Source organism: Gymnoscopelus microlampas (assembly GCF_963454915.1).
Source record: "Gymnoscopelus microlampas genome assembly, chromosome: 1".
Taxonomy (NCBI): domain Eukaryota; kingdom Metazoa; phylum Chordata; class Actinopteri; order Myctophiformes; family Myctophidae; genus Gymnoscopelus; species Gymnoscopelus microlampas.
The window spans coordinates 49,005,468-49,033,069 of NC_139962.1; the positions used below are offsets into that span (position 1 = coordinate 49,005,468).

At 41.4% G+C, this 27,602-nt stretch overlaps 1 protein-coding gene across 1 annotated transcript; it reads right to left on the reverse strand.

Moving 5' to 3' along the window:
* Positions 1-5: 5 nt before the first annotated feature.
* On the reverse strand, positions 6-27,047 carry adgrg1 (adhesion G protein-coupled receptor G1). The gene is made up of 15 exons (XM_084052622.1): positions 26,648-27,047; positions 13,397-13,472; positions 12,307-12,575; positions 11,473-11,659; positions 10,942-10,990; positions 10,210-10,324; positions 9,111-9,230; positions 8,534-8,662; positions 8,270-8,312; positions 7,074-7,180; positions 6,522-6,637; positions 4,669-4,925; positions 3,756-3,855; positions 2,251-2,528; positions 6-976 (listed from the first exon to the last, which is right to left on the reverse strand). The coding sequence occupies exons 1-15, from the start codon at positions 26,690-26,692 to the stop codon at positions 798-800; spliced, it is 2,070 nt and encodes a 689-aa protein (XP_083908748.1). The 5' UTR covers positions 26,693-27,047; the 3' UTR covers positions 6-797.
* Between the last annotated feature and the right edge of the window lie 555 nt (positions 27,048-27,602).

The following is a 27,602-nucleotide window of genomic DNA, read 5'->3' on the forward strand; positions in this document are numbered from 1 at the left end:
CAGGTACAGACTGTACATATGTGCATTGCCAATATTTGGAATTGGGTTAATTTGCCTCGAAATCTGCTGCCTTTTATAATTCAGATTTTTTTTTGGAAGGGGGGGGGGTGTTTTGTTTTCCTTTGAGGATGTCGCAGGCCGGACTGAGATAGTCCACGGGCCGGGTCTGGGCCCCGGGCCGTACGTTGCCCATGTGTGGTCTAGCTTTATCTTAGCCTGGGAACATTTATTCATGAATCAGCTCAGATCACATTAAACATAAAGCTTCTGGCTGTAGATACAGGCACCAGTCCTGTACTACCAGTTCCTGAGTGATGGTGGATGCAATCAAGAGCAAAACTATCCACCAGATTACAACAATTCTGAGCCATTGTTTTATCCTACCAGCCTACCAGGGATGGGATGATATTTCATGTCACGATTATTGTGGCCAAAATAATTGGTGCTTAACGATAATAGCCGATCTACAAGCTCTCAACGCCAATGAGATTTGGTGTATGGAAAAAAAGCAGTCCAAGTACAGAGCCAACTCAGGTCCAGTGTATGATGACGGTCAAATTGACGGTAAATTAAGATCTCTGCGATACGATAATTGTGAGTTTTGTTTTATTGCAATAAACAATAATAACGATTATCGTCCCATCCCTAGAGGAATGCTTAGCTAGTATCACCAAACAACCACCAGGGTGTAGGAATGCTTAGCTAGTATCAGGTCAACCTTTACCTCCTGGTTCAAGGACCTGCACACACACACACCCATGCTGAATCAGTAGTCCTGCTAAAACTGAATGCAAAGTTCAAGCAGCCATGTGCTTTGTGCCACTCGTGTTAGAGTCCAGCTCTTTGTAGGAGTTGTTGTCGTGGGCCTGCAGCATGTGCTGCCTGGTTGAGCCGCTGATACTGGACCTCTGAGCGGAACCGCTCTCCTTCCGCCGCATTCTGTCCAGTAAGAAGAAGCGCAGTAGCAAGGAGAGCCCTGTTTTTTTTTGATTGATTGAAATTTTTATTAGGCAAAAGAATGTAAAACAACACAGTTACATTTATAATGCTTTTGTCTAAAAGGTCCGGCCTGTGGGGAGAAGAACCGAGCAGTCAGACAAACAGAAAGAAGTTAGAACTGGAAAGATTGGGCTCTGTACCTCCACCAACACTACACTTAGGAGCAACATATAGCGATCATTCCCCCTTAAAGATGGGGTGCCGTGATTTCTCCCCCCATAAACATGATCATCAGGTATTATTATTATATAAAAAAGTGTACAGTAAGTATACTTTAATGCATCATGATGCTTCATGATGCTATATGACATTAATTGCAGTGGTTCTCGTGTCAAGGACCCCCCAAATTGATATGCATATGAACCGTGGACCCCCATCTGAAAATCCGGTCCCAGAAGAGAAGACTTATGTTTAAAAAATGCATAAGTTTCCAAACATTTTCGATATTTTTCAAAAATCTTCAAAAATATCAGATCTACAAGCTCTCAGTGCGGCACAAAGTGACGCGCTGTGAGCTTCTAGATCTGTTATTTTCAATAGCCAATGTATAAATGGATAAAGTGGTTAAAATGATTGTGATGCTACATTAACTACTTTTGCCGGGGACCCCCTGGAACCCCCCAAGGACCCCTGGGGGTCCCCGGACCCCACTTTGAGAACCAATACATTAAAGTAGCATCATGGAAGCGATGACTACTGTAAAACCCTCTAACCTTTATGAAACGTCCTTGGCAGGCAATGTGTTAACTCATTCTGTGCCACATGACGTCTAAGACGTCACGTGGCCTGATGCCCTGAGCCCATATAACGTCTAAAAGACGCCATGAAAAAAAAAAAATATATATATATATATATATATATATATATGTTTCCTTTTTTTTTTTTTGAAAAAAATGTTCAGAACCCAAGATATCATGATTTGAAAATATTCTGCTCCATTCACTCTTTGTTTAACTTCTTACTGAAAAAGGCTGTATCTCGGCTCCTAAGCACTTTTTTTTTACAATGAATTTTGGCTGTGAGCCAAACTTCCATAAATAAGCTGGGCACTGAATGAAGGGGAACCACTGGTCTAGAGGGGGTCATCCCTATGTTCCCCGGGTTCTATGATCCCCCACTAAGGTTAGGGTTAGGGTTAGGTTTAGGTTAGGTCCTATGTTCCCCGCTCTCCCGAAAGCGGGGAACATAGGACCCGGGGAACATAGGTACGGTCCTGTCTAGAGAATCAAAGTCCAATGTGAAACCACATACCTTGGAGAGAGTTGAGGATGCAGGTCAGGATGAGGACATACTTGGACAGAACTCCAAAGTTGAGAAAGCTGAGGCTCCAGGTGCTTCCAAAGAGAACGCTGAGACCCCAGATGCCAAAGAAGGTCATGGAGCTCTGGGTCCTCCACTCGTCTCTGTCGCGGACCTGCCTGTAGATCAGGTACAGCATCACCAGGCCTGAGGCCACCAGGAGCCCCAGCATGCTCACGTTGGTGCAGTAGTGAGCCAGGAAGGCCTGATCACTGCTCTTCATCCAACACCTGGCAAATGGCAACACACACACACACACACATTCATTTTACATTGACGCAACCTGGGGTCAGACAAGCCATTGTCACTAATTGTATTTTCAACCCCCCAAAAAAACACTATTTGTTTACAATTCAGAATTACCAACCAAGTTAACTGTGTTTAGTGCTGTCCAGTGACCAGCACCAGGGCAAGGTCAGTGGCAGAAATAACTGGTACTTAAAACGACTTTGTCTTTTGGTGGGAGGAAAGCCACACATGTGGAGGGATACTGGTTAATAGCTTACTACTTTACTCATTCATTCCAGAGTGGCAGAGAGAGAGACGGAGAGAGACAGACATTACAACAACCTCTCTCCCTTTTTTCCGCTCCCCCCATTGGCTCCCAGTTGCTGCCCGCACCGAGTACAAAGCACTGCTGTTGGCCTACAAGGCAACCAAGGGCATGGCACCCCCATTCCTTCAAAGCCTGATCCATCCCTACCCTCCCACATATTCAGATCAGCTAACACAGGGAAGCTGTCTGAACCTTCCTAAAACACCCTGGACAACGCTCCACATAATCCCAGACTCTTCTCCCTGCTGGCTCCCAAACTGTGGAACAAACTCCCCATTCCAAGTTTCCACTGTAATCTGAAGACTCACCTCTTCAGACTCCACATCAGCCCTTAGCACTTACAGTAACTCTCTCCTCATACCCTCTCCTGCCACCTTCTGCTCGATTGCTGCTAGCTGCTACATACTTTGGTCATTTGTTCTCATGTTTTTAGCTTGTTTTTCTTGACCGCAATGTTAATGTTAATTTATATAGCATGGTATTTAAACAGATGCTAGGTTCATTGTTTACCTGGTATCCTAAAGTTTCAATGTACAGATTATTATTTTGATAGTATATTAATTACACTGATGCTAGATTCTTGGTTTACCTGTGATCCTAGTTTACTGAGGCACTAGTACACTGTCTCTCGGCATTCTATGTACAGTATGTGATTACCTTGCTTATTGTAAGTCGCTCTAGATAAGAGCGCCTGCTAAATGCCTAAATTGTAAAATGTAACCGAAGAAGGGCATGGGTGGGAAGGGGAATCGCATACTGTATCTGTCATCACTATTCTATAAATGAGTCGTAGTAAAACCTTTTAAAAAGCACACACACACAATCAAAAACAAAAGAAATGTTCATCCCACATTTATACATGTATCTACATGATCCATATTTACAGTAACATACTGCTTACATCTTGAAAGGGTTGTCGACATCATTTGCTGGAAACACGTGTCTCTCACCGTAGATGTTACCCACAGCGAGCAGGATGCCAACAGGAACAGTTGGAAGGCCTGGAATATGACATCATGCATCATAAGTCCTATTTCATACTTCTGCAGCTACAGGTCTGCAATTTGCTTCAACATTTTGAAAATGTTTTTCAATTCAATTTTCATTCACGCCTAATGACGTTGACGTGCCCAAAATAGGGACGCCAGTTTGAAAGTGGAAGCATGGAATCAAAGAGTTCTTCTTTAGGGTACGTCGACCACACATAGGCATCTGAAGGGGCATAGCCAATGCAAGCCGAGGTGTTCATTATTGACCATTATTATTGCAATTGCACATGTTGCTTTGCGGGTTGTGGGCAGTGCCGATTTTCTGGTGTGTAGTTCGTTTGACTTACGTTGGGAGTGGTTGGCTCACTGAACGAAAACTACAAGCGAAATGCCTGCCAAATAGGGTCAATCACTTCTTTCCCTGCGACATACTAGCATCATGTCCAGGGGGTGTGCTTGTACATCATGGCTGGGGGGATGTACTTGTACATAAAGCCGCCTCACGGTACAGAAACAGGCTCGGGAACCGTTGGTTCTCAAGACTACCACTTCTTTCCCATTGGTTGATGCTGGGGTGAACATTAGCCAAAAATAGCCGATCCATAAGCTCACAACATGTCGCAATCTGCTATTTGTGGCGAAGAGATTTGGTGTAGACAGGAAAAAAAACGGTCCAAGCACAGAGGCAGCTCATGTCCAGTGTTTGACGAAGGACAATGTCACGATAAATCTCTGACATATGATTACTGTGAGTATTTCTTATCGCGATGAACGATAATAACGATTATCGTCGCATCACCCACACTGCTGACGGAAAACACTCACCGAAGCCAATCAGGTTCCAGACGTAGGGCTTGGGGGAGGGGCTGAAGAGCACGTAGACCATCCAGAAGGTGTGGAAGACCTCCACCCCCATCCAGGTGAAGGAGCTGAGCAGGGCGTAGTGGAGGGCTGCACCCACCCACACACACACCGCCTCACCTACCACGTTGGCCAGGGTCCCGGTCAGGAAGAACAGCACGTAGAGGAGCAACAGGGATACCGCTAAACCCTGGTGGACATGGATACTCTCCTTATGTCTCCTGAGGATGACAAACAGGAGAGAAGTGGCAAGAAAAGAGGTTACAAAACCAGGGATTACTAAATGATATTATACAGATATGTTTATGAATAATAAAAGATAATAATAAAATAATGATAATAATAATGATAATAATAAATAAGACACGTCAAAAGTACGTTTTGGGGGGTTATTGTTTACCATACTATTTTTAAATTAAAATGATGAGTTGCCCTCTGGGATGGGTGCAACTCATCATATTAAAAGTTAGGGTAATGATATTTTTTGGTTAAAACAAAAAGTGTTTTGTTAAAAGGTTAAAGCACTACATTCTGATAGTAATCATAGTAATAGAGTGTTCAGTAACAGTGGTCTTCCTGTCTCCCACTCCCAGCTCTTTAATAAACAGAAAATCAGGTATAATAATAATAATAATAATAATAATAAATGGCGTGTTCTCTGCTCCGCGTCATCAGTGCCCATACCCTAGGTGGGGTTGGCGAAAGGGCCTCTCTGTGTGGAGTTTGCATGTTCTCCCCGTGTTCCCTAGGGTAGGTACCCTCACAAAAACATGCAGTAATCCTGGTCACTATACTGCCTCCCCCTGGCCAACCGGGGCACCTGATGGAGGGGAAGGGAACTGGTTGGAATAACGTGTTCCTTCCACGCGCTACGTCCAACCAGGGAAACTCTCCCCTGTCAGGTGACAAGAAGGTCAGTTGGCTCTCATGCATTGAAGGAGGCATGAGCTCGGCCCTGGCCTCCCTAGGTTGGCAGAGGGAAGGTAGTGCCCAGGATTACAAAAAAATTAAATAAAAAAATAAATAAATAAAGGAAGTATCTGCATTTCACACATCGTAAATATAAGGAGCAGTGGGCACTATGGGGACAGTGCCTCTGGGAGCAGTTAGGGCTCAAGTGTCTTGCTCAGGGACACCTCGGCACATTGCTGATGTCTTTAATCGAAAGTGGGACCTTCGGTTTCCCAGGCGGGCTCTCTCTAACCATTTAGCTATGGCCACCCGAAAGGTGGGTTGCCAATTTCAGCCAATGAGGAGAGAGTACCCATTTATCAGCTTAAATGTTATTCCAGTTCCGATTTTGTCTGCTAATTTATTTGTGTCATCACTTCCAAATTCACTTGTTTATCCTGTATCCTGTGTGAGTTCTCTCTCCTGGATAAAATTGGTATCCCGACCTGACAATGCATTTTATGTTTACTAAAGAGCTGGAGAGATAGTTACTGAACATACACTCTATACCAAGGAATACTATCACAGGCCCGGACGGTTGGCGTGACCGTCTGGTCACATAGGCTGGTAATCCATCCCGACGGCCTTTGCTGCGTGTCACCCCCCCCATCTCTCTCCCCGTTTCCTGTCAACCTACTTTCCTTTCAATAAAGGCCCAAAAAATATATGTATATCTTTTTTTTTTAAATCAAAATATAGAGCTATTTAACACTTATTTGAACAAACAAATATCCCTTAACCAACCTTTAATAATATTAACTGATATAGGTCAGATGTCTATTATTTACAATCCATGGAAGACAGATGTAAAATGGAGATTTTATAATGCAAGTTGTCATCATTTTATTATTTATTCATATTATTACCTCTTTATGTTGAGGAAGATGATGAGAGCAACACAGCTGATCGCGGAGGCGGCACAGCCCAGAGATGTAATGACAGTTAGAGCCTCCAGATGGGGCACAGGCTTGTTCTCCAGTTGCTAAGATGGAACATAAAACAGTGTTTGTGTATGTCTGTGTAAATGGATATTAAAGTATGCATCCGTGTTATGCTTATTATAGGCGACTTTGGGCTTGTTTTTCTGTAAAGTCGACGCTTGTAAATATTGGAAGTTGTGGGTTTTTGGGGCTTGTTTCTTAAGTGTAGTTGCTTATTTGGGCTTGCACCAATTTTACCCTGCAGTACATCGGCTATTTGAAAATAACCGACATACAAGTTCACAACGCGTTGTGAGCGTGTAGATATTGTAGAGCTTGTAGATCCCAAATACATTAAGGGTCCTTGACATGAAAATGTTTGAGAACCACTGGTTTAAACAACATCAGGAAGCAAGCCCAAATAAGCAACTTTGAGTGACTTTACAGAAAACAAGGCCAAAGTCACACAATAAGCAGACTTGGCAACACTGGTCTCACCACCAGTATAGTGAAGTAGGTCAGGTGGTTGCAGTGACACTCTGTGTCTTCTTCTCCTTTCTGGAATGTCCAACATCCATCGTTTCTCCAGTTCACAGTTGATGGGTCTGCACACAGAAGTATGGTTAGGGTTTAAAGGGTGTTTTTCTGTTTTCAATTCAAATAATATTAAAGTTACTGTATACAGCACAAGTACACAGAAATGTAATAAAGCACTGATTAAAGCACAAGTCTTTTCTTTGGTAACACAACAGAGAATGTATCAACTTAATGTATTGCTATTAGGGGTGTGACGATACGTTTTAACAACGATTCGATACGTATCACGATACTTGGTTGTCGATACGATACATAAACGATACAAGTTCATTTAGAACGATACGATACGTTTCGATTCAAGGATTTAGTCGATACGATACATGAACGATACAGGACAGGTTAATTTAGAACGATACGATTCGATTCAATGACTTAAAATCGATATAGTAACTATTTATTTACCCAAAAATTCTGTGTGAAAAATAAATACCTGGAGATAGTGGATATAAACCTCTCTTTCTCTTTTTTCTCACAAGTACTTAGTATTGATAAAATGTATTATTTGCATTGCAAAACGATTCGATACAATTATTTGCATTGCAAAAAGATTCGATACGATACAAAGTCAAACGATACTTTGCTGTTTGCATAGCGATATAGTAGATCGTTGAAAATTAAAAACGATTTTTCGATGCAGTTACTATATCGTTACACCTCTAATTGCTATTCATTGATACATGCTAGTGGGGAAGTGTGTACTGTAGGTGAATTATCTGGGTCTGGCAAAAAAATACTAACATACGGTACCTCAATGACAAATAAAAACAATTGAGTCAACAATACAGACAAGAAATTAAAAGTAAAAACTAAATCTGAAAAAATGAGTTTGTGTTCACACAGGCAGCCCAAATCCAATTTTTGTAGTCCTTGATTATTGTGGGACCTGCAGATTTTGTATTTGTATTTTTGTTTTACCTCCCATTTAAAAACCACCCGCTTCCTCAAGACTTGCGTTGGATCCTGATCCCGATGCAAACTTTGCACTTTTAAATTTCCTTTCATTCAACAATAAAAAACACTTTTGATTGAATTCAAATCACTGGAACGGTTCTTTAAGAATCAATATCTAGCAATGTAATCAAATCTAATCATCTGACCTGTTCTGGTGTCCCATGAAACACATGTCCTCGAGTGGTTTTTCTGAAAAAGAGAAGCGATAGAAAGAGAGAGGTGGCAGTTATCATCCATTAATAAATTGCTGTTTCAAAATAAATCTGTCACAGGAGCATAGCTGTAATTGGAACAATGTACTGCCATAGTCTCAGTCTCAAAGATGGTGTGTGTGTGTGTGCTTACGTACGTGCGTGTGTATAATCGTATTGCATATACTGTATAATGCATGCAACGTGCAAACTGCTTACAGGTATTATAGGGTGATGGAAGCGGATCTTGATTGGTTCAGGCAGATTGGTGATGATCTCATTCTCCACACTGATTCCCACAACGTCTGCCCAGATTGTTTCGTCATTGACATCCGCTGGAGCAGAGTTCTAGGAACACACACACACACACACACACACACACACACACACACACACACACACACACACACACGGTTCAGATGTCAGTTGATATGTTAGATACAGTATATTACATAATTAGATATATTCATTTTGCTGAGATCAGTGTTCATTTTGACAGCTAATTTTGATTTTGAAATTTAGTTTTAGTCACATTTTAGTCATCTGAAATGTTTTAGTTTTAGTCCAATTGTTGTCACCTAAATACACCCACGCGCAACTAAGCATAAAATGACACGTCTTAGTTCTACTGGATGTCTTCTCCAGCAGTACCTCCCAAACATTTTCGTCTAGTTTTTATTTGGTGACGCAGAAAACAGAACCAGGTGGAAACGGATGATCCGCTGTGGTGACCCCGAAAGAAGAACAAGATTACGTTTTGTTCAGATGTCCGTTGGTAAAGGAGAACTAATCTTACCTGGAACAAGGAAGTGTCTTTAAACTCTGTGATGACCACTTTGTCGGTCTTATAAGCAGACTTCATGGAGGGGGGCAGGTAGACGAATAGATTGGAGTCTGGAGGTAATCCTCTAAGGGCCTGTTGAAGAAAAGTACAAGAGCTTAATGCGTGTTTCAAGTTGCATTGGCCAAATGCTCAACAACACAGCCAGTGTGTGAAAAAAGTGTGAAAAGCTTGGTACTGCAAAGCTTTCCACAACCATGGTAAAGTAAAAGACAAGATAAAATATAAAATAAGTCAGACATGCCAGTAAAAAGGGGTCAAAGGTCGGTCGGACCTATGCTCTTATGCTCGGCGGTTTGGTGTGTTTGCACTAAGTCTGTTTGCACTCAAATGTAATTGTTTGCACTAGTCTGTTGTCTCAGTCACCTTATTACTGTTACAATGAACCTGAAGAAAGGCCTTATCGTTCATCTATGGCGGCATGACAAATAAAACCACCTTCTTGTACTTTGTACCTTGTTTGCAGTATTGTGTGCTCTGCATCCAGTGGGTTAACAGGCTTAACAGTAATAAATGAGTTACAGATAAAGAAAGAAAAATGTAGCGTAGTGCAGTGGTTCTCAACTTGTGGACCGGGGCCCACTGGTGGGCCATGAGGATATTGCAAGTGGGCCCCCCAACTAATTGGCAAAACACTAAGATTTTAATGATAATATAATATTAATATTGAGGGGGAAAAGTAATGTAAAAAGAGAATTCATGCAATTCTTTTCTTTAAGATCTTGAAAAATGTGTGTTCATTGTGATACCGCTAAATAGGAACTTAAAGTATACTAGTTAGTTACATTTAAGGACCGCAATGGAAACAAGCTGTAAGCTTTTTTGCGTTATCCTTTTATTATGGTGGGTCAGATGTATGTTATGATGTAACATAATATGTTTTATTTCATGATCAATAAAGATATCAATCAATCAATCAATCATGGAACAATCATCAATCAACGGAACTTGTAAAAATACGAATAGAAATAATCATAATAACAATATTGTGATACTCTATGGTGATGTGTTTGCATTGACAAAGAGAGACAGACAGAGTGTGAGCATCTCTTACATTCAAAGTGACATTGAGTCCTTGGAAGTGGTCATTCATTTGTATCACAGAGCCCAGGGCACCACAGAGCTCAAAGTTTCCTACAGCCTGAGAACTCATCACAGTTTCCTCAATCCTGGATTGACAAACACACAATCACAGATTTCATTGAACTTGGGGTAAATCCAAAAAAAGCAGGTTCAGGGGTGTGTGGATGGTACAGGGGTAAAGTTTGTGTCCATCAGCGTACAGGATGGGGTTTGAATCCTCCACATTGCATCCTGCTCAAACCAACACAACTAGCTTGTACAGTAGGTGTTTGTGTTACTTTTTTTTCTTGACCACAATGTTAAATTGTGTAAATGGTGTATTCTTTATAGCATTATTTAAACAGATGCTAGGTCCATTGTTTACCTGGTATGCTATAGTTTCAATGTATAGATTATTATTTTGATAGTATACTGTTGGTTAGTTTTGAACAAAATGCCCCAAATCATGAACGCAGCATGCAATTGCCATGAACCTTCGCACTTCTTCGCATCTGTAAACCTGTGATGGGACAATAAATATGAGCACTTGTCTAGTTGATCTGCACAATCAATAATAGGGAGATTCAACAGGCAGGTCACCTCTGTCCATAATGGGTTGAATCACCACCCATTCACACTGCTGGACTCAATTTCCTGTTCTGCTTTTCAGTCACATTAGATGACATGAAATTCAGTTTTGTTAGAAGGAGAGAGAGAAGCTTACATGTTGACTTTTTGTGATCCCTGGCTGTCTCCAGTACAAAACGCCTTTTCTGCAAGGAAATGAAGCACATATTAGTGTCTCATTAATCACCTCTTGATGTGGAAAATTATGTCCTGCAAATGTCCTGCTCCTAATAGTTCGGATGGCTAAATGCACAGGGCAAATTTCACGTTAAAAAAAGGCGGTACACACCGAAAGCGTTTATATTGTGCAATGAATTCACATTCATTTAAACTGCTGTTTGTATGAGTACAATGCACACTGGGCGTGAGGCAATCATGGAACGAAACGGCATCACCAGAAATAATCGCATCGCTTTTTTGTTATTCACATTGAGTCTGCTTTAGTTGTTGTTGTGGACAGGTATTGTACATTTACACATACAGCACGTGAAATGCATCCCCTGCATTTACCCATCCCAACTATTAGGAGCAGTGATTGCAACTAATACAGAACCTGGGAGGCAGTTGGTGGTTGTCTTGCTAAAGAACACTCATTCTCTCATCTACCCATCCATCCATCTATCCTTACTACAGTCGATGGTGCCTCCATAGAAGGTGTAGGTGTCAAGTGTTTTGTCGCTGACTACGTCATTTCTGATGGTTGCGTTGACAATGCCGTAGGCTGCGATGACTTGTTTGCCTGTTTGGGACAGGTCAGTACAGCAGTTACCCTGCAAGCCTGCAGGAGAACATAACGTGTGGTTCTTTCCCCAAACCTGTGGCAAACAAACAATCACAGACAAGAGTCTCACACAGGGCCCAGGACAAGAAAGATTTTACATGAACCACTTAAACCCCAGCATCTGTATTGTGGGGAAAGCTTTTGCAGAAAATAGCAGATTGACAAGCTCACAACGTGTTGCGTTGCAACTCGTTGTGAGCTTGTCGATCAGCTATTTTCAGCGAAAGCTTCCCCCACAATGACAGAAAATACCCTAGTATAGAGCCCTGAGGGACTCCGGTCAACCATATAGGTTAAGTGGTTAAAGGGATACTTCACTTTCAAACATGTTTGGGGTCATTTTAACGTCAACTACATTTTGTATTAATACGAGAACAATGGCTTCTATTTCCGCATGCTAACTTTCCACGAATAGAAAGTCTGTAGCTTCTATTAGCTTGGATTGCCCATCAATGATGTCACTAGTAGGTATGTGTCTGAACTGTCCACAGACTAGGTAGACAAAAATGGTATCATATTATAATCAGCATTAGTGAGGACCAATTATGAAGATAGGTTGCATATGGGTGAAGTGCTCCTTTAAGGTTATGTCAGGTTCAGGTTAGGTTTCAGTTTAAGTGGATAAAAGTGGATAAAATGTATAGATATTTGGTAATAAATCTCAGTCCAGAATGATCTTACCTCCACTAGTAACTGGTCCATTAGGGGCTCCCAGTACAGACAGAAGTGACTCTGTCCCCCTGACCCGGGTTTAGGCAGGCCCAGGGAAATCTCCCCGGATTTTTGACAACGGGCCGCAATGCGTCCCTCCACAGAGAGAGAGCTCTCATTGGCTGAGACCGAGATATCGCCACAGCCTGGCAAAAGGGCATAGGTCAGCTTCAGGGGGTTGTTGTTGCCATGACGCCACGTGCCACAAAGAATGAAATCCCGGTCGTTTTCGCCAGATACTGCAAGAGGTGAGAAAACATACTGGATATAAGGAGAGGAACAAGTATGTCCAAAAGGCACACAGAGAGGGTTTTATAAGTAAAATGCCTTCATTTCATTTGGGCTAGAGACATCCACACCCTGAAGAAGGCGCAAGCCGACACGCATTGGTGTATTTTAATGTCTCTAACTCAAATCTAATAAAGGCCTTTAAAGGTTTCATGACATGCTGGTTTTACACAACATTAAAGTCTTTATTTTGTTCCTTCAAACGTGTATTGAAAGGTTTTAACAGAAAAACCCACTCTAGTGAGCCATGGCAGGTTTTTTTCTCTCTGTGTTCTGAGGCCTTTTGAGCTGCAATGAAAATGTGCCTGCGGGTGTCGCTGTTGAGGGATTTTGCCAGTCAATCATCAGCTCTGCTCCGCCCCCCCCCCCCCCCCCCCCCCATGGACTGTGACGCCAAAGTCCATGGAAAATCACAGCACTTTTCTGAGCCTAATTATTCAGAAAACCCCAGACCACAGAAAATCCACTGAATGTTTTTTTGGGTGTAAATGAGGTCAGAAAACCTAAAAATATACATGTTATACTAACACGCTATCCCTCACTAGTGCCTGCGCACGCACGCACGCACGCACGCACGCACGCACGCACACACACACACACACACACACACACACACACACACACACACACACACACACACACACACACACACACACACACACACACACACACACACACACACACACACACACACACACACACACACACACACACACACACACACACACACACACACACACACACACACACACACACACACACACACACACACCTGAGGAGAAGGCAGCCAACAGAAGGAGTAGCATCCATGCAGCAGCTGGCATCAGTCGGTGTTCCATTTTTCTGGTCTGGAAAATGACAGGGAGGGAAGTGGTGTTAAACATTTCAATCTGGACAAACTGGAACAAAACTACATTTGTTGATCAGCAAATTTTGGCTGAAGTTAACCCCAGAATATGGATGCTGGGGAGCAAGACGTTATCAAAAGTGCCATTTTAAGAGTTTTAAGCATCTTATTCATTACAGCGTGAATCACAACTATTTTGGCCACAATAATCATGACATGAAACATTATCTGTAGCTCATTGTATAGACATCCTCACTATTTGTATCTCATTCTATAGACATCCTACTGTTCCTGCAACATTATCTGTACTTATTAATTCTACAGACTTCCTGTTTTTCGGACCCTGCAGCATTCTCTGTACCTCAGTACTGATCAGAGAGGTCACATTAGGCCGGTAATTGTCAGTTTTAGTTCTCTCTTATGACAAGAGCCGGAAAATATAAATCCCTCTGGACATCCTGGCCGGTAAAAAAAAAAACACTGCAATTTATTATTATTATCAATGACATGACACATTACAAACCCTCTGCTACGCAAGTACTGCCTCTCTGTCTGTCATATCTGTCTCGCTGTCTGTCTGTCTCTCTCTCTCTCTCTCTTACACACACACAGACACACATACACACACACAGACACACACAGCCAATGCACACACATTTGAAGATGAAGCATCACACAGAGATGCCTACATAGACGTCACCACAGCTGTCACCAGTGTGACAACGTCACTGTGAGGTGGCTATGGCGTGAAACCACAACGCTCGTCACAAAGATGGATACATGAACAGAATACATGGTCCTTAACCCGTAGAAAGTTACCACATTGAAATGCTCCATCAGGAAACTGTACATGATCTCTACAATGCATTGTTTTGTTGGGAAATCATTATGCACACAGCCACGCTCACAAGATGTGTGATTGTAAATAGGGATGTCCGATATTATCGGCCTCCCGATATTATCGGCCGATATTAGCATAAAAATTGATATCGGGAAAATATCGGTATCGGTTTTTGAAAAAAAAAAACATTTTTTTTTTTTTTTTGCTTTATAAATAAGTTACAGGAGTTCTTACTGTATATGGTGTGTGTGATATGAAATTTGAGCTTACCCTAATCACAATAATCCCCGCATATATCGGTATCGGTTGATATCGGTATCGGTAATTAAGAGTTGGACAATATCGGTATATCGGTTATCGGTAAAAAAGCCAATATCGGACAACCCTAATTGTAAATGTAGACAATTAATCCGCTTGTGCAAGATGAAGGCTATATGTTCATGTTTGTTATTTTTTTGTTTTTTTCAATACAAAATATGATGTTGTAACTGTAACTGTAGGCTATATTTATGCACTTGCTTGATGGTCATGCATTGAAATGCAGATATGCGGTAAACTGTAGATAATAATTGTGGACATAATGGCCTGCAGTTTAAAACCTTGACACCACCTCCGGTACTGTCAGTACATCAATGAATACAAATGAGTTCAGGCCAAAAATACACACACTGGTCTGTCTGCAGTGTTATCAATAGAAACAGTCTTTCCCTTTTAACTGACACAACCAGACCCCCCCATCCTGCCACGCCCACCCTCCCCACCCCCACACACGCACCATTCAGACTATCCATACATTTAGATTTGTATTTACCGTACATCCACAGAAAGCATCACTATGCTGACATTAATTGAATACTAAATACACAATACTACAGAGAATGGAACTTGAACATTACAGTATCCGTTTGTCATGCTCAATGTTATTTTGGATAAGTCACTTGCTCTAAATCCTGTGTCTGTTTTGATATCAGAAATAGGCCACTAGGCCAATAGGCCACAAAAACCCACGTAGGTTTTTGTTTTTCAGTTTCTACCCCTCATGGCCATTCCAGACAGACAGACAGACAGACAGACAGACATATACACCACAAAGAGTGAAGAAATGCGTCTGTTGGGGAAAGATTTGCTTTCAATAACATGAAACCAGCAAGAAGCTGGTGAACCACACATGCACACATACACATGCAACCATGCACGTACGTGCCCAGCTACAACACAACATCATCTCACACACAGTTTCATTTGATTTATATACATTTTATTTTCAGCTGAAGAAAAATAAACTGCCTTTTTCTGTTTAAAATACACCATTTTGTCAGAAGACACTTGACAAAAGTGTTGTACATAAAAGTATAATGTCTTAAGTCAAACACTTTATTGCCAACTATGAGGTAACAGGACTTTCCTTGGGCACACACCACAGTGACACCCAACGGAAAACAAGAATAAATCAAGGCAGGCTCAGGAATGTGGACATAAAGGACTCAGGGTGGCAGGCCATTGTAGAACAAATATTCAAACAGCACATCGACCACATGGACCCTAGCGTCCATATTTTGGGCATGTCATAACAGGCGAACGTTCCACAAAAATATCCAATCTGCAAGCTCACAGCGCATCACAAGGTGATGCGTTGTGAATTTGTAGATCAGCTATGTTTGGTGAAGAGATTTAATGTAGAAGGGAAAAACATAAAGGGACCAAGTAAGTATGGTCCCCTGGGGTACCCCAGTAAATGATGTATAATAGAGTAGGTTAACCTGTAATGGTATATTTTCAGACTTTGACTTTCATCATGATAGACAGAAATATTCGTAATTAATCATGAATAAAATGATGTTTAAACTAAAACGATGATATTGAAGCGTTCTGGGGGTTTAGTTGTCTGAGGGGAGATTTCCCAGCATGCCTCTGTGCTCGTTATTGTTCTGTCATAGTGTTATTGCCGTCGCTGTCGGGGTGGAAACCTTTTAAGTCCATTTTAATGTTATTTGCAAAGAAAATATTCGCACATCCATTTAGTTCAGATGCAAGTGCGTTGGACAGTGACAAATGAAGCAATCATGAACAAAAATTCATGAACAAAAATCTAGCTCTTGCTCAGCAGCATCAGTGTTATTCAAACTGACATGACGGTTCCCTCTGGACCTTCATCAAGAGTGTCTTGAAAATCCTAAAATTGGCTAATGGGAGGACCGGCTGGCTGGCGGGACGGCAGTCCACGTCGTCACGCTCATGTCACTATGACTCAGCCATAACCATATAAGGAGTTCCCAATGGAGCTACGTCCAAATATGAGTGTGTTGTCTAACCTCAATGTGTTGTCATGGCATCAGGAGCAAACAAATCAGTCAGCTCCATATATGGGCACAAAAGGGGGCATGCCCATAGGCATGGGACACGGACTGACAGATACAGAGATCTCCATATACATGTATGGGCGTATCGGTCGGATCGGCGGTGCAACGTAGGTGTGAGGGCCGTGTAGCGGCCCGAACCTCTAGTAGTGAATATAGCTGATCTAAGAAGTCACAGCGCATCACATCATGGCTCTATGTCTATGTGGTAAAATGCGTCTGGCCATAAATTGATGCAGCCACTGTCAAGCAGTTATTTCTTAAACCATATGTTACGTTGGGTATGGTTGGGTTAACCACCTGACTACGTTGTTTTATTCACCACAGTATTACATGTTCCACACCATGTGTGTGTGTATCGTTTCCTGATATATATAGGCCACATTTGACATTTGTTGACTGGAGGCGGATATCAAACAGCAACACACAACAGTTGGGAAACATGACAGTAAAAAAGATGACAGTAAATGGCAGTAAAGATACTAGTACACTGAAAATTACTCCTAGTAATGCAATGAGAATCAACTGTGTGTGTGTGTGTGTGTGTGTGTGTGTGTGTGTGTGTGTGTGTGTGTGTGTGTGTGTGTGTGTGTGTGTGTGTGTGTGTGTGTGTGTGTGTGTGAGTGATGGAAACGACAACAAAATGTTGGCGCAAACATGACTTGGCACCTGCAGGCTTGTGGTTTTCAGATCTTCCTTTGTTTGTCATATGAGAATAACTCTGGAGAAACATGTCACCATAATGGTTTATACCAGTTTATGAATATGGGGAACTGCTCTGTACTGCACATGCACACACGCACGCACGCACACCCACCCACCCACACGTTTCATGATTTTGCTGAATTAAAAAGGGTACTTTTTTTGGTTAGTACTTATTTAGCCAAATCATGATGCGATGTCACATGCCATACTTTATCATGTGGTGAAATATTATGTAATATAGCCGGCCCTGCTTCAGCATACCATAATCAAATGTCTGTATGACAGTAGCCTCGATACCCAGGTTTTTTTTCCTCCTGGCTCAAAAGTAGTATGACAGTAGATGATAGAAGCAAGCTGTGGAGTAATAGTGGTGTAGTGTGTGTAGCAGTGAGGCAGGCTGAGACCTGTGTTAACATATAGCTGTGGTTGGTTAGTCATTCCACTGAGACAGAAAGCATGCAGTGGTGGAAAAAGTACTCAAATGTTTTACTTAAGTAAAAGTATCAATACTGCAATGTAGAAATACTCTGTTACAAGTAAAAGTCAGGAATTAAAAATGTACTTGAATAAAAGTACAAAAGTATTGGTATAAAAATGTACTTAAAGTGCCAAAAGTAGAAAGTACTCATTATGCAGAATGTCCCATTTCACAAGTTTTCAAATCTTTCAAATCAAAAATCTTTTGAAAATAGTAGATCTACAAGCTGACATCGCGACGCGTTGTGAAGTTTGTAGATCGGATATTTCTAAATGGCCGAAAGGTATTTAGGGCTGAAGTGGGTAATGTGTGTTTTAACGATACAAAGTATTTTTTCAAATAATTGTATTGGAGTAAAAGTATAATATTTGCCTCTGAGATGGAGTAGAAGTAGGAGTAGGAGTAGTAGGAGTAGAAGTAAAAGTACTGAAAATTGGAAATACTTCAGTTAAGTAAAAAATACCTTGAAATTGTACTTAAGTGCTTAAATCGATTCATGAATAAATCGCGATTCTTAATGCCACGATTTTAAAAATCAAATCAAAATATTAAAATCGATTTTTTTTTTTTTTTTATAAGTTAGTACCTTTTTCACTGGCACTTTGTCTGAAATCAATGTCAGAAAGACTGACTGACATGATCTGGCTGCATTGAAGTGTATGATTCAACTTGTCATGGTTTATATTATATTAAAATGTTCTAGTATAATTAAAGCAAAGTGATTTGGGGTAGAAAATCGCAATAAATCGCAGAATCGAATATCAATTAATCGCAGAATCGCAATTTTAATCGAATCGGCACCCTAGAAAATCGCAATAAATCGCAGAATCGAATCGAATATCAATTAATCGCAGAATCGCAATTTTAATCGAATCGGCACCCTAGGAATCGATTTTGAATCGAATCGTGAGGTAAGTGAATCGTGACACCCCTATTAAGTGCAGTACTTGTGTAAAATGTACTAAGTTACTTTACACCACTAAAACATGTAACACACACACACACACACACACACACACACACACACACACACACACACACACACACACACACACACACACACACACACACACACACACACACACACACACACACACACACACACACACACACACACACACACACACACACATTATACAGACATAACAGACAGACTGATAGATTTAACCACTTAAACCCTCTTTTCTTAGTTAAACGGACCTGAGTTACAACTGGACTTGGACCGCTTTTTTTCCATCTACACCAAATATCTATAGCCTACTGATGTACAAGCTCACAACGCGTAATGTTACGGCGCATTATTTGTGAGCTTGAAGATCAGCTATTTTTGGCGAATGTTGCTCCCAGAATAGGCATGCTGGGGGTTCAACAGTCCACCAATGAGACACAGTGTGGGTAGACTGGAATGGTACCATCTTATAATGAGCATTAGTGAGGACCAAATAGCCTATATGACGATAATGGTTGAAAATGGGTGAAGTGCTCCTTTAAGAGAAATCAATCTCAAGCCCGGACATGTGTGCACTTAGGAGCCAACCGGTGCATGAGCAGCTGCCTGATTGCTTTCGTTTTATGCTTTAATTCCTCTCATTTATGTCTCTCTGGCTGAACCGCGCGTTGACGTCAGCACTGGCAAATAAGCAGGCTATGCAACAGCTTCCATAATGCTCACCAGCAGAAGGAAACAGCCTGAGGCCTTCCTCCGCACATTCTGAGTATCTCATGTGGGTGTGAAAGTGTGGTTTTAAGTACATGTCTGACACGTCTGTCTCATGCACATCACGCTAGGACCTTGTGAGAGGGAGAAGCGGACAGGTCTACAAAAACAAGCCCAAAAGAAGCCCAAAATATCACTTCCGGCTGCTCAGGATTGAACAGTTGTTTTATCTTTTATTCATTATTTTTTCTTTTTTTTTTGATTGACACAGTTGCCCTGAGGGCTTGTTAGTGTGGTTGCCCTAACAGGGCAACCAGACTATTGTTATCCTCCGAGGCCCTAATAGTTTATTTTGGACCGCATCTCCTCCCACAGCTTATTTTTCCCAATTTAGTGCCATATGTCAAAATGAGCGGCTTCACCGGGAATCGTGCGCTTGTATTTTGCTAAGAGATTGGTTACATGGTTTAATTGATATTGATTTATTAGTGCATTACATTTCCCCATACACTTTCATGGGAAAATGAAAAAACTCCCATTCAAGTATTCTTTTCTCAGAAACCATAAGGGCTAGAGTTTCACGACTTGGAGGAGTGGTTTATGATTTAGTCCGAAATTACTTAAAAAATAATTACACCAGTCGGCCTCATGGTGGCGCTATAACAGCCCACTTTACGTTTTGGCCTATACCTCTTGAACCGTAGGTCGTAGAATAAAAACCTAAAGATAGAATTTACGCCACTTTGATCCATAGGGGGCGCCACAAATGCGCAAAATGTAACCATTTGATGCAAAAACATGATTTTGGGGGGGATCAATCCTCTCAAAATGAATCACAAGTGATCTCAGGAGTTACGTGACAATGTAATTGGCGCAGCCTCCGACGGTATTCCTCCCAGCGTATTCCTCGAGTCCCGGTGGCAGCGACCTGCGACTCGCGTCGGCGCAACCACACTTTGCAATTGCCCTGAATTGCGACGCGTCTACTTTCCATTGTGATCCTAGTATGTATTCAATTCATCAAGACATATAAAGACATACAATCCTATACAAGAAATCATCAATACTAGGAGCAATAAAGGTATGTAAAGAAAAACATAGAAGACCTGATAGGTCCAGTTGAAAATTGCAGACAGGTGCTCTTTTATGGCGGTTTTGAAGGAGGGCAGGGAGTCGCACTTTTTGATAGGGCATTCCACATTTTGGTGGCATAACAGTAGAATCAATTCATCCCCATGTTTGTGCCGAATCTGGGGGTAATGAGATCAGGGGAGCTCCCTCTGGTGTTGTTGCCCGTGGGCGTTTCTCAGTCTTTTGAAGTAGTTACAGTAGACAGGTACAGTACATGGGCACTGGTCCCTTGAGTATCTTGTGCAAGTTGCTGTACTCTGTCCTCTACCCTGAGCCATCCCACCCTAGCATAAAGCAGGGGTTAGGTGAGTCCTAGGTGTGAGGTCTAGTAGTAGTCTGATTAGTTTGTTTTGAGAGGTCTGTCGTTTAGATTTTAGTGCCTTTGAGCTGCTAGACTAGTACCATGAGGTGCATGCATAGTCAAAATGACATTGGATGAGTGCTCCAGCAGTGTCCTCATATCAGTGCATTCCTACTGACCATGACCAACAAGGAGATCGTGCCCCAAAATCGTATTCTTTGGTTGACTTCCTTGATTACTTTTGTTGCCATTTTTTCACCGGAAAGGTTTTTATCTCAAATACAACCCAGATAGGTAATCTCTCCTTTCCTTGAGATAACATTGTCACCCACTCTGATCGTAAAGTCTGGCCTTACTGGGGTTCTTTTGTTCTTTTGTTTGTTGACATCGAAAAAAAAAAAGGCCTGTGCACATACTGATCTGTGCTCTCCCAGGAGTGAAACAACACTCCTTATCTGTAAAAAGCATTCATGTATTCTTGTATTACATTACTTTTTTTATGTATTTCTACTAAATAAACCACATTAAATAAACACACACACACACACACACACACACACACACACACACACACACACACACACACACACACACACACACACACACACACACACACACACACACACACACACACACACACACACACACACACACACAGAGTACTGTAATTAATACAGTGTTGCTGACAAGGAAGTCAAAGGAGATAGGACAGACGTGTGTTTCTGGCAGGTTACTGATCAACCCGAGTTTTATTAGTAAACTGAAGGAGCCACATGAACTGAAAACCCTGATAGATTCAGACAGTAGCCTAACTAAAACAACTAACCCTCATGCATAAGTGAAACATGATTAGCTAAATGTTCTTTTTGCCATTGAACACATTGTTCAATTGCCGTTGAACATATTGATTCAATATGTGTATTATGTAGATAAATATGCACATGATTCAAGCGTCAAGATGTGCATTAGTTGTGTAACACTTTGGGGTGCTTGAAGATACTGTTTGCATGATTCTTAGATACTTACTATATTAATAGGGGTCCTTGACATGAACATGTTTGAGAACCACTGTAGTTGGCTACAATGTTGTTTAACTCTTGTACAGAGTGCAAGGAGATGAATGCAAGATTAGTGAGGAGATGAGTGCAAGGTGTAATTCACCTGACTGAGTAAGACCTTTGAATTAATGGCAGGTTTCAATATTACATAGCCTGAAACATTAAATGTAATCATGCAGCCCTATACTGTGTGTAGTGGTGGCAGTATGAGTCAGTTTGAAACACTGAGGAAGGCCGACGTGCCGAAACACGTCCGTTTCTATAGGTAGACTGCTGCTGCTGTGCAAACCTATTAAATAAGAAACTACTCAAGAGAGTACGGATAATCCTTTTATGGCAGTATGAGTATGACATTGCGATGTGGCTCAGAACCAGTGGTTCTTTTTTATGTCAAGGACCCCCAAATTAATACCCCATACAATATCTGTGCCGTTAAAATGTTTCAAAAATATTCAAAAAATATTATTTTATTTTATAGCAGATCTACCTGCTCACAACATGTCACATTGCGATGCGTTATGAGCTTGTAGATCAGCTATTTTCAAATAGCCTATCGATATAAGCGTTAAAGTGGTTAAACTGATTGTGATGCTACAGTATATTAATACATTTTGATGGGGACCCCTGGGGGTCCCCGGACCCCACTTTGAGCACCACTGGCTCAGACCATCTCTTTTGTGTTGACTCCATTATTCATAATGAGGAAATAACAGTCCCTGATGACTTGCTGAGCCTCGCGACCTTTGCAACCAAGGTCATCCCCTGACAATTCAACCCACTAAATATGCAACTGTGTTTTCATTTCATTGATTTATGTGTTATCCCCTGAGGAAATATAGGCTACACCGCACTCCACCTGCTACTCCTGCATCCTTATCAAAGACCTCAATACCCCCACCACACACACACACACACACACACACACACACACACACACACACACACACACACACACACACACACACACACACACACACACACACACACACACACACACACACACACACACACACACTACTGTAATACCATATATATTATATACAGAAAAGGTTTAGAAATGAAGATGCCAGCATTGGATTTGGCTAGAGGCAAGGTTGACCTATCAGAACCAGAATCTGTTTCATAATTTGACTTTATTAATAACATTTGGCACATTTAGTTTTGATCTCATTTGTTGTTATTGTATTGAGACCTCAGATTTTTTATTTGTTTTGCAGAACAATCTCTCAGTTCTTTTTTTCTCCTTTTTTCCCTCAGACATTACATTTAGCTTTTTGACCTTTTAAAATAATTTTCTGGCTATCAAACTGGGACTTGTAAGAAGTCTCATATGAACACAATTGGGTCAATTTCTCACTTCAAAAGACAAAGTGAAAAGGGCTTATTTCCTGGCTTACATCCTGCATGTTGTGTTTATCTCTCATCTTGCTTTCATCCTCGGTTTGTTTCATCTTCATGTGAATCCCGATTCAAAGAGCGTGAACCCTGTGTGTGTCTCTGGGCCTATAGTGTGTATATACGTGCATGTGTTAATGTGTCTTTAAACCGCCCCTGCTCTGACCTTTGACCTGTCTGTCGCTTCAGCTCCAGCGCCTGACATCAGAGTCCAGCTTTTGTTCCCTGAATCACCCTTAAAGATGAAATTTAGATGGCATGTTATTTAGACAGATGCTAGGTGCATTGTTTACCTGGTATGCTATAGTTTTAATGCACAGAATGTTATTTTCATAGTATATTGTTTAGACTAATGCTAGGTTCTTGGTTTACCTGTGATCCTAGTTTACTGAGGCACTACACTGTCTCTCTGCATTTGATATATGTGATTACCTTGCTTATGAAGTCGCTCTGAATAAGAGCGTCTGCTAAATGCCTAAATTGTAATTGTAATTGTACAAGTGCAGCCAACCTGAGCTTAAATGATAAAACAGTGGTTTTGGTCGTGCAGGAAGGGTGTTAACATTGCAGCTTGTTAAAATTTAACTTTTTTTCTACCATAACGTGTAACACCTTCAAACATTCGCCGCCTGTTCTTTTCCTATTCTCACGCTTCATTTATACTACTCTATACTCATTGTTGCACCTAGACAAAAGCAGATCTACAAGCTCACAATTGTGTCACGTTGACAAAATATAAATCAGGCTTTGGTTAAGAATAATTATTCTAAATGGGAACAAAATCATTGAAAGGTCCTGATGTCATTCAGACTGTTACATTCTTTAGCTCATTCTTTAGCTCACTGCCTAGAAACCATTCATTCATCCATTCATTGTCTTTCTTTATCTTTTTTTATCTTTCTTTCTTTCCTCTCTGTCTTGTCACATTATTTTGACTGCTGCAATTGATCAGAAGTGTTTGTGTGACAGTGTGAGTCAGTCGCCTGGGTGATGATGGGGCGATAAGCAAAGCTGTTTACTGGAAACCAACAAAGCGAGGCAGTCAATGAAGAGGGGGTTTGGGTTTACCACATAGCACGTACTCATGCATGCACAGTGACAGGACCAGACCAGACAGACACATGTGGGTATAAGAAGAACTTTAGAAGAAGCTACAACGTTTCGCCATGAGTGCGGGGATATTGCGAGAATATGATGATGTTGTGACTGTGAGAATGGCAACAGCGTGACCGTTTGTCACTCACTACTGTATCTCTCACGCTCTCTACTCCCTGACTCATACACAACCCCTGAAACAGCACAGCAACACAGAGCTCTCTCACACACACACACACAAGGAGAATTGAAAGAAAGGAAATTCTCTGGCAGCATTGATGCCTTGGAGCCATGCAGGGACAATAGAAAGGGTGTGGGGAGGGAGGGAGAGAGAGAGAGAGAGAGAGAGAGAGAGAGAGAGAGAGAGAGAGAGAGAGAGAGAGAGAGAGAGAGAGAGAGAGAGAGAGAGAGACATACAGGGACAATAGAAAGGGTGTGGGGAGGGAGAGAGCTTGGGAGTGAGGGAGAGAAAGAGTGAAAGGGTGAAAGGAAGCAGAACTAAAAGTGTTTTGAAGGAACAGAACATGAGACAGCAGACAGTGTTGTGATGCTGAGATCACATTTTTTTCCACACATCAGCTTTTCATGACTACGTTTTCACACAAACACCCACCATGAGGACACACACTGTAGTTGAGAGACACGCACGCACGCACAGGCTGCTCAACCACAGACTGTTTCAGATGCCACCACTTGGCAAGTGGCTTGGCAGCCAGAAGGCTGCAAAGTAGCTCCTTCCCCAAAACACTCAGCTTTTGGGGAAGACCAGAAGGACAATAATCATCTTTTGGAAATGCTAAGGATCCCCCCCCCCACAGAGAGAGAGAGAGAGAGAGAGAGAGAGAGAGAGAGAGAGAGAGAGAGAGAGAGAGAGAGAGAGAGAGAGAGAGAGAGACAGATGGACCCCCTCATACAACATTTGTGTTATTAAACTCTTTCCAAAATAGCATCCATGAGCTCACAATGGTGTGTTGTTGTGAGCTTGTAGATCGGATATTTTAAAATAGCAAATGCATATAAAAATCATGCAGCCGGGCAGCCGCCCCCCCCCCAGCAAGATCCACAGAGCTAAAATCACAGAGGCTAGTATTACATACACCATTTAGACAAAAATATGACATAGAAACAATCAATAACACAGGCATCAAGGAAATAATGGTGAACAAACAGCTCTCCACCATACCTGGCGCACAATACCCTACAGTGCATCCAAAATGACTCAGTCTGCTGTCAAATGTCACAGATAAACCATACCTGCCAACATTAGACTGTGAAAACTTAAGGGGATCTTCTGGTGGGGAGCTTAGTATCCACTTAGTATTCACTGACTTATAGTAGTATTCACTTAGTAGCAGTGGAGGAAGAAGTACTCACATTTAAAAGTAAAAGTACCAATACCACATCGTAGAAATACTCAAATAAAAGTACAAAAGAATTCCTAATAAAATATACCTAATTACTGAAATTAAAAGTACTTATTTTGCAGAACGTCCCGTTTCACAAGTTTCCAAAGTATAAAAATGCTTTGAAAATAGCAGATCTACAAGCTCACAAGGCATTGCTTTGTGAGTTTGTATCGGCTATTTTCAAATAGCCTAAGAATGCATATAGGGCTGAAGTGGTTAATGCATGTTTTGTAATAATAATTCAAATCTACAAAGTAACTAGTAACAGTGGGATGTGTAAAGGAAACACAGGTACATGGTCACTTTTGCCACCTGGGTCTGGGTTGAGTTGTATGTTCAAAATGAAGGACATTTTCAGGAGAAATGACAGTTCAGAAGCACAGCAGGAGAACGGGTGTAAATGCAGGAGTCTCTGCTAAATGCAGGAGTGCTTGCAATTGCATGCAGGTCTGAAGGATAAACGATGTCAAATATTGAACATAGAAGCCAAATCACAAGAGAATACTCTACCAGACCAGTCGGACATGCAGTGGCCACGTTAATAAAATAGCCTAATAGGCAAGTTTGTCTTTGTAACTTTGTTTCGATGCGTGCAACTCTTTCAATAAAATATATTAGGCTTTAACAGATTTAAATCGGCTATTATCCTACCGTCCGTCATCATCTAGAGGTTTCAATTTCACTCATTATCGCAAATAATGTAGCCTGAAAACCTTTGATTTGACAGTGATCTGGGTCCATTATATTCTTACCTTTGGAGATTCACACATGAAGGTCCGTTCGTCCCTATGGTTCATCCGTATACGTTCCAAAGGTCTCTTTTCTGATACAAAGTGTCCAATCGCGACAACAAAGGAACGAATTTAACAAACTAGAGAATGATCAAATGTATCCTCCTTTCAGATTCACAAATAAAGGGCTTTTCCGTCAGCCCTGCTGTGAGTAAAATCCTTTGACTTTCCACCTACATGTCTGTTTAACACCTCCTAAATACACTGCACTCCACGCACCACCACAAGGCTGAGAACCACCTGCCCACTTTACCAAGACATCAGAGACACATTACTTCCCACAGATTACATTCACCCAAACAAAGTGAGTTTGAAAACATGAACAACGAAAAAAAAACTCCCATATCTACTGAGAGAAGAAACACAACAACGTGCGAACACAGCAGCAAGATGTGTGTGAACTGTTGCGATAAGAGAAGGTTAGCCAATGCAATGGAATACAACCACCCGAGTATCTGTAGGCTACTGAGTAGACCTCTAGACCTACTGCACATACAGTATAAACAGAGCTGCAACCCTTAAAGACGTTTTAAATCTGAGGCTTTTTTGTATACTATTTACATAGTTTTGAGAAAGAAATGCTGCTATTTGACTCAAAGTGACTGCAGAAGATAGTTGCTATTTGTTTAAAAAAAGCTTCATACCCTGCATTATGCATGCGTATATATAACGACACAGTCCTGTGACATAGCTTTGTTTAACACAATGCTGTATTGTACCCCCTCCAACTATTTGTACACTTGCTTTGGCAATGTAAACATATGTTTTCTTATGCCAATAAAGCTCATTTGAATTGACTCCGCACCCATACTCCGCACTAGCAGGAAGCAAGGTGTGAACAGTAAAGCCTCATTTATTTATTTATGCTCTGTCACACGACGGTGTCGTGCGCCGAAAACAGCAGACCTACAACATA